Consider the following 12,393-nt stretch of genomic DNA (forward strand, 5'->3'; position numbering starts at 1 on the left):
CCTCCTTCAAGTAGTACTTTCTGATAACTTGGGGGCTTTCTTGTCATGTTAGCAAATACCTCCCCTCCCTCTCCTTGAATTGTGCACATCTAACAGCTTTTGTTAGTGGGCTTTTTAAAAAAAACACCTTTATTGAGATTTTTTTTTTTTTTTTGAGACAGAGTCTCACTTTGTTGCCTAGGCTAGAGTGAGTGCCATGGCGTCAGCCTAGCTCACAGCAACCTCAAACTCCTGGGCTCAAGCGATCCTCCTGCCTCAGCCTCCCAAGTAGCTGGGACTACAGGCATGTGCCACCATGCCCGGCTAATTTTTTCTGTATATATTCGTTGGCCAATTAATTTCTTTCTATTTATAGTAGAGACGGGGTCTCACTCTTGCTCAGGCTAGTTTCGAACAGCTGACCTCAAGCAATCCGCCTGCCTCAGCCTCCCAGAGAGCTAGGATTACAGGCGTGAGCCACCGCGCCCGGCCGAGATATATTTTATATATCGTAAAATTCACCTGTTTTAAGTGTGCAATTCGATGGTTTTGAGTAAATTTAGAGTGATCATCACCATAATCTAATTTTAGAACATTTTCATCACCTCATAAAAACTCCCTTGTGCCCATCTGCAGTCACTCCCATTCCCCCTCCCACCAGCCTCTGGCAACCACTAATCTACTTTTTGTCTCTATGGATTTGCCAATTCTGGAAATTTAATATAAAAGAAATCATACAACATTTGGTCTCTTGTGTCTGGCTTCTTTGACTTAGCATAACGTTTTTGAGGTTTGGCTGTGCTGTAGCATACAGCAATACCTCACTGCTTTTTATTGCTGACTAGTATTCCAATGTATGGATGGATCATGTCTAAGGGCAGTTTTTCTTATCAAGATTCCAGAACCTCCCATAGTCTTTACAGGAGCTATGGGAATGGATGCCTGATGTCACCTTGTGTCCACTCTTTTCTAACCAGCAAGTGGTAGCTACATGTCGGATGAAGGAATGCACAACCCAAGATGTAGAACGAAATCCAAAATCATATTTCATGTTCATCAACCTCACACCACAATTTGGATTTTAAAGAAAGAAGAAAAATTTTTATTAAATTAATTATAGATTCTATGACTTCGTAATTTAATGGGTATCTTACATTGTATCTCAGGATTGCTCTTTCTGGAGTTGTATGTGCTACACGTGCTCCTGAAAAAGTAAGCCACATTTGGCAGAAATGATGTTATGGGTTGATGCAAAATGGCAGCGATACTTTAAGCCTGTTGTTGTGTTGATCTGACCCACCACAAACCCTTCATGTCCACGTCTTATGTAGTTTGAATTTACAGTTCCATGTTGGCAAACTCACAGAGCTTGGGCTAAGTGAGCTGAGCATTGAGACACGTGCAGACTTTGGGGATGTATGAGGGTGGACGCTCACGTTGTCCAGCATTCTCCCCCGCCTGGGTGCCTGAATCTCACCCAGGCCTAGCACCTAGGGCTCTGAGTGGCCAGCGTTCCTCACCAGCGAGGATAATGGAAACTGGACCTCATGGACCTACCTGATGGGAATCGGGGACACAGTTACACGATCCTAAATCACAGGCTTTGATTTTTCTTTCTCGAAGGCAATGACTCATGTTAGGGCAGAGTGGTGTGAGCAGTGGGGCTGGGAAGACATTTGGGGACACTTGTGGGACTCTCAGAGCCAAAGTTCCTCAAGGGAGGGCCCTGTCCCACTTCTTGGCCCCCTAAAGGAAATGTGGGACCCCTTCCCCCATCATCAGTTCAGACACTGTAAATTTCATGGTTAACCCAAAGGCATATCTCACTGTGCACTGCTCCCTTTGAGAAGAAGAGGTGAGAGTGAGGACAGAGGGAAAAGAAAGAAGAGAAAGATGGGGTGGAATGGGGAGGGGGAGAGAAAAAGAAAGATGATTAAAAATCTTTAAAGGGCCAATTCCACCCATGCCCATGTGAACAAATTAATGCATCAAGCAAAACATAAAATATGACCAAACTGAAATAGCCATTACAAGTAATAGCACAGATAACAGTTGACTTGCTATTAGAATTCACCCCAAGGCTGTATTTACCTGGACTGCTCAAGGGGCTAGCCCTGTCCCCCATGGTTGGCACAGGACGGTACTGGTGGTTCTTTGAGCCTGGGTACATCCAGTGGTACCTGCCAATTTCCATTTCAGCTCTGCTGTTCACTGCCAATTTCAGGTGGCAAAGAGTCAGTGTCTCTATCTCCAGCAAAGATTCTACATCAGCATTTTAATTGATTCTTTTACCATATAAAAGAAACGGGGAGTTTAAAAAATATGCTATCCAAATGCAACCCTTCAGTACCAGCTTATCAACGCAGCGTGATAAATTGAGAATGTTGGAGTCTCCTCCTCCTCCATTTTTGAATTTTAAGTTTATACAAATCACCCAAATTATCTTTTTTTTTTTTTATTTTCTCTATCTCCTCTCTACTCCACCCCCCTAAAATGCTTATTTGGAGAAGATACTATTTATAGTGAAAATTTGGCTTCTCACAATAATATTTTTCTTTCTGTTCATTTCCTTTTCAGACCAACAGAGCACTATAATTATTGCCAGCTGCACAAGCAAAGGTGAACACAAGCTCCCTTTCCATAATGGCACCCAGTTCTGGTCCTGAAAATCTGGCAAATAATCCCATGGCCTGCTGAATCTTGGATGAAATGCCTGTCCTCCCACTGACATCTGCAGCATTCTCTGTCACCTTATCTGAAACTCAGTATGTCAGAGTCTAGAATGTTCTGGATTAAATTTGGTTCCACTTATCTCCCAGCATGTTATTGAGAAAGGGCTCCTGGTCTTGGGGGACTCAAACCACTACTTACTCACACGCAGGATGACAACTAGCCCCCCGAGGACTCAAGTCTCTATCTGGTAATTTGACTAATATTTCCCACTTCTTAGGGGATTAGAGAGAAAAATACCTACCAATTTGCCTGGCACAGAGTAGGCTTTGGGTAACTGTTAGTTGAATTAGAATCTTGAAATCTTTAAGAGACTATTAAGGTAGCTACGGCCAGTTGAATCCCATAAAACCCAACAAGGGGTCATATAATCTGGGATACCACCAATACTTAAGGATTAAAAAAATGATTCTGGCACTGATGTAATTATTCCATCAAAAAGCAGGTTCTAATTCTCCACTTGGCAGCTGAGACCACTGCAGAGAAGGATGCAGCACGTGACTCGTGTACTCTGACCGGGTACACCTTAAACCTCACAGGCCTTTATGAAAAACCAACTGCACTCGCCACTCCCTCTGCAAATTTTCTAGATATTTCAGATTGGGAAGCAGAGACATACTTTTCTAGGTGGTATTTTAGAGAAAAAAAACCAAAAAACCTTTTTGACTTCAAGGTAAGGTAAAAATGTCTTGTTTAAAGGGGGGAGAAAAGATCCCAGGATAAGACCAGAACTGCACAACGAAACTATTTTTGCTGCTGTTTTTGTTGTCAGGAATGATGATAGCAGCTGTAATTTATGGGGTGCTTATGATGTGCTAGTCGTGCTCAGCACATGGTCCCCGTTACATCTGTCACGACTACCCTGTGAAATAGATACTATTGTTATTTCATCTTTGCAGATGAAACAGCCGAGGGCAACGAGAAGGTAATGATCACTTGCCCAGATTGCTCAGCCAGGGGTAGAGAAGCCTGCGTGTGAACCTGGACGCTGTGACTGCAGAGGACACACTTCTGAAACCACCATATTATCCTCCTGTGGCCTGTGCATTTGCTGCAATTTGTTCCTCTTTTACCAGCAGCAGTTAGCTCAACAAGCTTTTTTCTGAGGTCCATGTGGAGATGAGTTTGTTTCTGTGTCTCCTAAAGAAATGGCTCAGGCCCTGAGCTGCTGCTGTTATCTCAGGCTTCTTAAAGTTCTTAACTCTCAGCCTTCCCTGGATTTAGATTTTTGCTTTACTGATCAGGGAATTCTTTCTCGGATGTAGGTGTGTCACATTCTCCGAAGACAAGGAAACCCACTGGGGCTGATGGAAAGAACCAGAAGGAGGTCAAGCTGCCTCATGGTGTGATCTGATTTCTTCTTGGCAAAGTAGCTGTGAGCCCTCCACATAGACCCCTGCTAGGGGAGGAGCCTAAGCAGCTCTATCACTTTGGATCTGAAATTTTTCATCCTCCTTTAAAGAAATTTACCTCTATATGCCCAGAACACAGTAGGTTCCCAATAAATGTTTGCTGAATAAATATGTGGTTGAAAGCAATGGAGCACCCTGGGACCCACCCAAGACAGGCCATGCAATTCAGGGAATCTCTGCAGAGGTTTGGCCATGCTCTGTGCTTACCTCCTCACGTGGATGGGGAAGTCTTCAGACATCCGGGCAAGCAAGCACAGGCTGCCAGGCAACAACAATGCAAAACCATGGACTACCCAATGCTAATATGTTTTCTAGGAAGAACATGGCAGCCATGCCTGAGACCCTTAATTCTAAATAAAAATATGACTAAATCCAACAGATGCAGAGATGGGATCTGCAACTAGATGGATGTTTTCTAACCCCCCTGGATTAATACTTAACAGTAAATCTTGACATGTGAAGGAAAAGAAAGTCACTCCTGTTTTATATTTTTGAGCCAAATTTAAATAAAGGCATTAAATATTCATAAATATCCATAAATATCATAAATATTCATAAAATTTTAAAGAGCACAGTATACATTTTAATCCCAAGGTTAGGGTCCCAACACTTAGAAGGGAGTCACAGGATTCCTAGAGGATGCCTCAGCTCAAAAGGTATATTAAATATCCTGTTGATTCTGGGTGCCTGGCAAGAAATGGGAAAATGGTTGATGCCCTACAGAAGGAAGACTGCAAAATGTTCCCCATTAGAGAGTAGAGACAGATGGGGTGAATGATGACACATCATGGAGACAGACAGGACTGTGAATAGTCATCACCCAAGGTGGGCAGGAAACAAACAATGGGAAACTGCAAAAATGGAAAGCAAAACAATGTCTTCTTTCCTTTCTTTTCCCCCATTTACTTAGATAATGTAATTTAGTGACAAGGCTGCACAACTGAACTGTAGACTGGTGTGTTTTTCAACATCTAGGAAATTATTACTAGAAGCAACTGGAGTGACAAATACTGAGCTTCCTAAAAAGACCCTAATCACCGGGCAATGTCTTTCAGAGCTATATTTTTCATCCTTCATTTTTAGGTATTATTTAAATATTAAAGAAAAGCCATAATAATACCATAGATAATATAGTAAAGGTTGGCAAATAATGACCATCTGTTTTTGTAAATAAAGTTTTATTGGAACATAGTCACATCTACCATTTTTTTTAGTTACTATCTATGGCTGCTTTCATGCTACAATGACAGATCTGAGCAGTTGCAATGGAGATTGTGTGGCCCACAAAGCCTAAAATATTTACTATCTGACCCTTGTGGAAAAAGTATGTTGATCCCCGATTTCGAATATAGTATAGTAAGGCTTGAATACATAAAGAAGTTAATGCAATTAATAAAAGCAATCTAGAAAATAAGAAATTATTTTCTCTTCTTATACCCTCTCTGAAGAGAATTATCACTGGGCTGGCTAAGGATCAAAATTCTCTTCTATAGCATTGTTGTCTGTCATTTAATCTGCCACCAATCAGCAAAATTATGATTAGAATCAAGATTATACTATTCCTAATGGTCCCTAAGATGACTTAGTGCCCTTCTACTCCTATAACGTGAGCTGAGAGGATAGAGGAAGGATGACCTTTCAAAGGAGAACATTATTAAATAAATGGACAAATGAATGAACAACAAAGCATATTTGCGAAGCTGGGATTATAACCTCCCTCTCTTAAAAGCCATTGTGGTTGTATTCTTCCTCTATCCTGTAGCCATCCCTATTCCTGGCCAACTACTTCATATGTATGTATATTTGATCCAAAGGAGAAAAAAGCAAGACAGTGTCTTTGGGCCAATCTAATTCATCACCAGTCCCAATGAGGGTAACCTTAAGTCATGGGGACACTGGCTATTTTGCATGTTCTCAGATACATCAAGACTGATGGTCATTTTATTAAGATTGCTTACTCCAAATTGACCCTGTAATTCAGCAGAGAAATGTGATCTTAAAAATTATAATCTTAATTCAGGATTTACACTCAGTTTCAAGGAGGGCAAATCTAAATTTCCAAAAATGGGCCAGAATTTTTTTTTCTAATGAAATAGCAAGGCCAAATCTTAAAAAAAAAATCCTGATCGAATTGATAATGTAAAAGTAGGAGAGGTATCAAGGCTCACTGAGATTTTTTTCCACAGTTAAATTTTCCCCCAAAAAACAAAAAAAGAAATTCAAAGGAAGCCATATCATACCTACCACATATGTCCTGCACCATCTGGCCGGGCACTTTTCTCTACAGCCTATTCCCTAGACACCATCTCTTCAGATGTCTACCTTGGCAAATTCTTAGAGAATAACAGCATCTAAGACTTTCTCTGTACCATATTCATGTAACCAAGTTAGAAAATGTCAACAAAAATCTCAAAATCCAGTAATTTGTAGATCATCAGGAATAGTGTAACCTGTTAAATGTGTCCCTTTGGGTTTTTAGCATGCAAGTCATGTATTCTAGAAGAATGCTTTTCTTCCTAAATAAAAAAGGAGAGCCAAAGCGGCACACATTTTGCTAAATTAAAAAAGACATGTAAGAAATATCTATTTGATCAAAAAGATTTAAATGGATGTGTTAATTTTTTAAACAAAGTCAATAATTGAATTCATTTCTTACTTTGACTATATCCTATAATTTATTTTAAATTACCCCTGTTCCCATTTACTGTATTTTTTTTTTTTCTGTGTGGTTAGGATGCCTGGAGTTCTGGATAATTGTTTCAGATTTCAATTTCCTACATATAAAAAATAATTTTCATAACACATACTTTTTACACATAATAGAGCATACAAAGTTATGATTCAATTGTTTTTCTACCCAGTGATTAAGTGTGCCCAGCAATTCCAGATGCATTTGTTTCCACAAATGAAATGACATCAAGTAATGCTCCACCAAAATCAATGGAAGCCTGCTCTCCATCATTTTATTATTGGGTTTCATAATCTATTTCCTTTGATTCCGTCTTATTCATTTCCTCCACTTATCCCATTTCAGTAAATCTGCTTACTCAATCCTCACACTTTGATTTAATTTAATGCTTTTAATTTAAAAGCTGTTATTTGGAATAATTTGGCATTTCTTTTATCTGTCTAGGAAAACCTGCTTGCTTTCCTTAAAAATCCTTAAATATCTATTAAATAATTCTGGTGAATTTTGGTCATCCATGATATTGGTATTCTGTGATAAAAGCTTTAAGACTGTTTGAAAAACACAAATGATTTCCTATTTCATGGACAGTCAAAAGTAGGAACAAAGTCACTCTGATTTAGTGTAAAGAAAGAGCTGTCTTTGTAGGAATCAGTGAATCACAGTAGCTGGGATGTGTTTTTCTGTCGAAACTCCCAGGAAAAACCCCAACTAGAAAATGGAGGTCAATTTATAAATCTAAGTTTAATTTATATTTTTAATAGACATTGTAATAATTATCCACGGCTATTCATTCAAAGCTATTGGGTACTAGCCATTGCATAATAATGCCCCGAATTAAGAGACAGGCATTGCCCCATCACCAATAATTGAAAACAGATAAGAAAAGAGAAATGGAAGGCAAAAAATATATATGCATAAAAAACTGTGTAAAGTGATAAATGTATAGGATTAAATTAAGTAAATAAAATCCCTTGCTGAAAGGCTTAAAAGAAAGAAAAACACATCTACCAGCTCAAGAATTACATAACACATTCTATAAGTAATTAGGTCAAATTTCTAAATGTTAATTTCAATGAAATAAACATTTTATAAACTTAAAATCAAATCTGAAGGAACAGTGGAGTGACAAGCATGCATAATCATTTGTGGCTATCGTCTTATGCCTACGTGTACCTTAATGACCACGGGCAAGCAAACTGGGCAACTACAAAGAAGATAGTCGTGTGAGTTTTGACTTTGTGCAGCTGGCATATGAACTTGTTCATCTAAATGCAGATTAGTAGATAAACCACCTCCCAGATCAGCATTTATGGTGGGTCACATAACGATCACAACCCCTGTTGCTGCGGCTCAGGAAAAATAAATTCCCTGGCCGGTATTCTTGTTCGAGCACGTCCTATACGTGTGACGCTAGCTTTCGGTAGCTTGGTATTTTTGAATTATTTACCAAGTAGCTAGTGTTTCGAAATTTAGGTAATTTTAAAAGTTCCACCAGGAATTATCTTTGCTTCTAATTTCGTCTCTAAAACCATAGCTAGTGAGCTTTTGTATTCAATTTGTCAAGGAGGTAGTGGCAACCTGTAGATCTGTTGTTAAATAATATTTAATTGATGTAAAATAATAGCTCATAAGACTAAAAGATGATGAGATACACAATTGTGTAGTAAAGGTTTTATATTGGTCATACGTCCCTTGCTTGCTTTTGGAGAAAAAAACAAGGTATATTTTTGCGGAGACCAAAATGTCTTGCAGAGACCAAAACAGTTTTATCTGCCACAGGCAAACACCACATTAATAAAAATAAAAGCATGTATGAAATAAAATCATCTATTTTAGGGAAAAATTGCTATAAACTGTGATAGGGCTTCTTTGGGACAATGTTGTATTATTATACCCCCCCCCCCCAAAAAACACGCAATCAGCTTAGTCTCTAATCATTATGGCAACGAATCTTTAAACTTTTACCTCACTTCCTCAACTGGATGAGCATTCCCAAGAGCTTCTCTAATTGCTAATTGATCATTCATGAAGTTTTTATTTTTTTAAAAAGACACATATAAAAAAAGATGGGGTGGGTATTTGGTGGGGGGAGGTAGGTTTGATGCAAAGATTAAACTACCAATTTTAAAATTAAATTGCTGTGTACTTAATGCCACTGAATTATATACTTAAAAATGGTTAACATGGCAAATTTTACATGTATTTGGTCATACTTAAGGAAAATTGGTTTAAAAAACAAAATTTCTCTGTTTAGGATAAAATGTTACTGTGTACAGATGAAATTGTATATAAAAGCAAGCAGCCTTTACGCCAGCATACTGTTAGGTTGAAGTACATATAATTGCCATTTTTGAAGGTTTAAAATGGTTGACTATCAGCAATTTCATATGGTTGAATCTACGTATTTAGTAAAACAAAGTTGTGCCTCCATCCTGGAGAATTACCATTGTTTAGTGACCGTCAGTGGATGCAAGGGCCGTGAGAAATAACCCTAGCATGAGGGCTTTTGATATTAGAGCCACTGCGGTTACAGAATATGTTTTTGTGCATTTATGACAGCGCCTTTAACTTCGAGTGAAGGAGATAAATCACGATGCAGTGAGATACCATTAACCTAATAGTGGCTGAGCTGATTCGATGGGGCATCAAACTCAAGATTGGTTATTATTTAGGGAAAAGATTAATTTCAGTTTCTATTTTCTGCCATTTTCTTACTGCAAAAAACAATTATTCCTCGAAAAGGCCATTCCGCATATCAAAATCATGGCATGCTCCCTTTAAGGAACAGGAGGACCCTTTATCAATTTTGCTCCCCCCCCCCTAGAGTCTCCAAGTAATTAGCAAGAGACCCCCTTTCCCATCAGCACTAGGTGACAGAGCCGACGTCCCCTCTCTGAAGCTGCAACTGGAAATGATTATTAAATGTCGTAGCCAGGGCCTGATACACGGACAGAGCAATCATATTAGAGTAAGAACATTAAGAATGTCCAAATCACTACAGCATTAGCAGAACTAAAGCAAAATCAATATGCATGCCCCTCCAGTTCCACCCTAGAATTAGCAAAAAAACAACACATTCCATGTCCCTGGAATATAACATGCAGAACATAGGACCTAAATCATGATTAATTATATTAATTAAAAAAAAAAGACAGTTTCCCCAATCCATCTGCCCAAGGCAACAAACTGCAGACATCCCTCTATGAAATATCATGTTCGATAGGAAGATTTGGAACAGGAATGAAGAGAGGCTGCTCTATTAATTTAACATCAGCCACAGGAAAAAAACAACCCCCAAAACAAGACTGTGCCATAAGGATTGTCTCACCGTTTTAAAAGAGAGACAAAACTGGGCTAACCCTTTTTAAGCACCCCCCCAGTGAAAAGCTTTAAACAGGCTATTGTCAGAGTGCTGGGTACCTTTTCTCTCGTGGCTTTGTTCGGTATTTTCCTCGGCTGCAGTTTCCATGGCTGGCTTCACACCATCCACCAAAAATGCCTTTTCCCCTGCTCCCCCTAACACACGCTTTTTTTTTCCTCCTCTTCCTTTTCTTTTGGACTCCCCTCCGTCTCCTATTCACACCCGTCTGATTGAGAGGCTCTGTGCTGCGCTACAGTAGATCACAGTCCCTTCCAAGATGCAAAAGTCTTGTCAGCGTCAATTTCGCTCTGCCTACTGGTCCATAAAGACAGCTGCCAAGGAGCAGGCAGCCATACGTCACCGAGGATCCCAGTTATAAAACAGCTATTCTGTGCCTGATTGCACCTCCAGTCTCAATGCAGCTCCAGGGGGAAGGACCTGATCCCCACTCGCTCTTCCTCCTTGCTGTCTTAAGATCTTGATCTCTCGAGATCTCTCTCTCTCTCTCTCTCTCTCCCTCCTTTCTTCTAGCCAACTACACCCAATGAATGCTAATTAATTCTCCCAGGAAAGAATAGATTTGTGACATCAGAGGAGGGGATGTGGAGGAGAAAGAAAAGAGCCCCCCTCCCACCACGTGACCTAGTTGGTCGGCCACAATATATGTTGTCTCTCAGGAGGACACGTGTCTTCACATAAGTATGACGCTTGCTTTCTCATGCAACCCCTGTATGGCAAATTACAGTTTTATTTCATCTGCCTCCTCGACCCTGGCAAAGCATGTTCAAAGGATGTGCTCATGGTCTCTGTTTTTATTTACTTTCTTTAATATTTGTCTTTCACACAATTTCTAGAAATATGGACTGATTTTTAAAACTATAAATTAAAGAGGGGAGAAAAATGCATAAGAGAGAAGAAAACCCAAAGGTGGATCTAACAATAGCAATGTAGCAATTTGGTATTAGAATCCACTCCCTTGTCTATAGTTAATGCATATGACAGTTAAAAGAAACTTCAGCCCAAGCCTAATTTATAAAAAGGCACCCTTCCTTATTTAAAAATAAACATAACACATTTACAAGTATATCTAGCTGACATTTTGGGGGTTTCTTGCAAATCAAAATGGTTTTTTTTTTAATTGGATGTGATCATTTCTAGATGAAGTTTTATTTGTTAGAACCCCTCTCTCCAAGTCAAAAGGGATATTTTCAGGAGCAAATATTTAGCATAAAGGCTAGGAGACCAATAATGATTTTGATTGCTGGTTTCACAAGCTTTCTTACAAGCCCAGATAACATGGGGCCTGACATTCTCAACCCATCTCAGCATATAAGCCTTTATCATGATTATGAGCCATATGTTTCCAAGCATCACTAATTTCTGTAGTTTTTTTTTTTTTTAACAAATTTGGCTGACCCACTAACCTTCAATGTCCCTATAAAAAATTACAGAAATTCAGTCAAATACAGACAAGACCACTGATAACCACAGGGTGAAGGAGTCCCTGAGTAGAAGCAGTCTGTTAGTTGGTTATAACACCCATCTTGGAAGCAAACAAAGACAGGTTGGAGACCACCATCTCCTAAAAACACTCTAAGTTTTGAAGGTTTGTTGCTCAACTCCTTGAAAAAATTTTTGTAAGATCCTGAATCAAAATCTTCTAACAAACAACCTGATCTTTTAATACCTTGGTTTTAGATAATCCCCCAAACCTTCTTACATTTAATACCTCTGGACTTGTTAAACTAGGAAAGATTTTGAAAACCAGTTTAGCCTGTTTCAACATATTCTTTGCATTTTATATCTTACTTTCTCACTTTTCCCTTTACCCATTGTCCTAGAAGACCACGCCCACAATCAAATGCATATTCCCTTAAATTAAGGTCCCAACCCATTTTATGATCTCCTGCTGAGGGGACTGAGAAGCATGGAAGCCTAAAACTATAGACTTTAGCAAAAAGATTCATTGGTGACATAACTACCTTCATGGGAAAACCCTATGACATGTCCTACACTGAGACAGTCTTAAACATTTCTTGCAGAGACTACTTAGGTACATTTAAACAGAAATGTAGCAAGTGTTGGTGTGTGACAAGCTTCTTCCCCTCAGCAGTTCCAATGAGAATTAAAACCAAACCCAAATCCAATTCAGCACAAAAGAGGACATTGTGATTAGCTATGTTATTGGTTTTTAAAAAGTGTCTAGCAAAGTCATTCAATTA

The 12,393-nt window shown here is 39.1% G+C and overlaps 1 protein-coding gene across 4 annotated transcripts in view; it reads right to left on the reverse strand.

Moving 5' to 3' along the window:
• Positions 1–12,393, reverse strand: part of GPM6B (glycoprotein M6B) — a 147,514-nt gene that overhangs the window by 31,186 nt on the left and 103,935 nt on the right. Inside the window, exons 1-2 of one of the 4 annotated variants that reach the window (XM_012784792.3) lie at positions 10,231–10,670; positions 2,071–2,190 (exon numbers count right to left, since the gene is read on the reverse strand). The exons of 1 other annotated variant lie outside the window; for it this stretch is intronic. In XM_012784792.3, coding sequence (XP_012640246.1) covers positions 2,071–2,190; positions 10,231–10,279 — 169 coding nt within the window. In that variant the 5' untranslated portion in view covers positions 10,280–10,670. Of the gene's footprint in view, positions 1–2,070; positions 2,191–10,230; positions 10,671–12,393 lie in introns of those variants that run through there. 2 more of the 4 variants (XM_012784793.3, XM_012784795.3) reach the window with 2 other exon arrangements.

The sequence above is a fragment of the Microcebus murinus genome, chromosome X (assembly GCF_040939455.1).
Source record: "Microcebus murinus isolate Inina chromosome X, M.murinus_Inina_mat1.0, whole genome shotgun sequence".
Lineage (NCBI taxonomy): Eukaryota > Metazoa > Chordata > Mammalia > Primates > Cheirogaleidae > Microcebus > Microcebus murinus.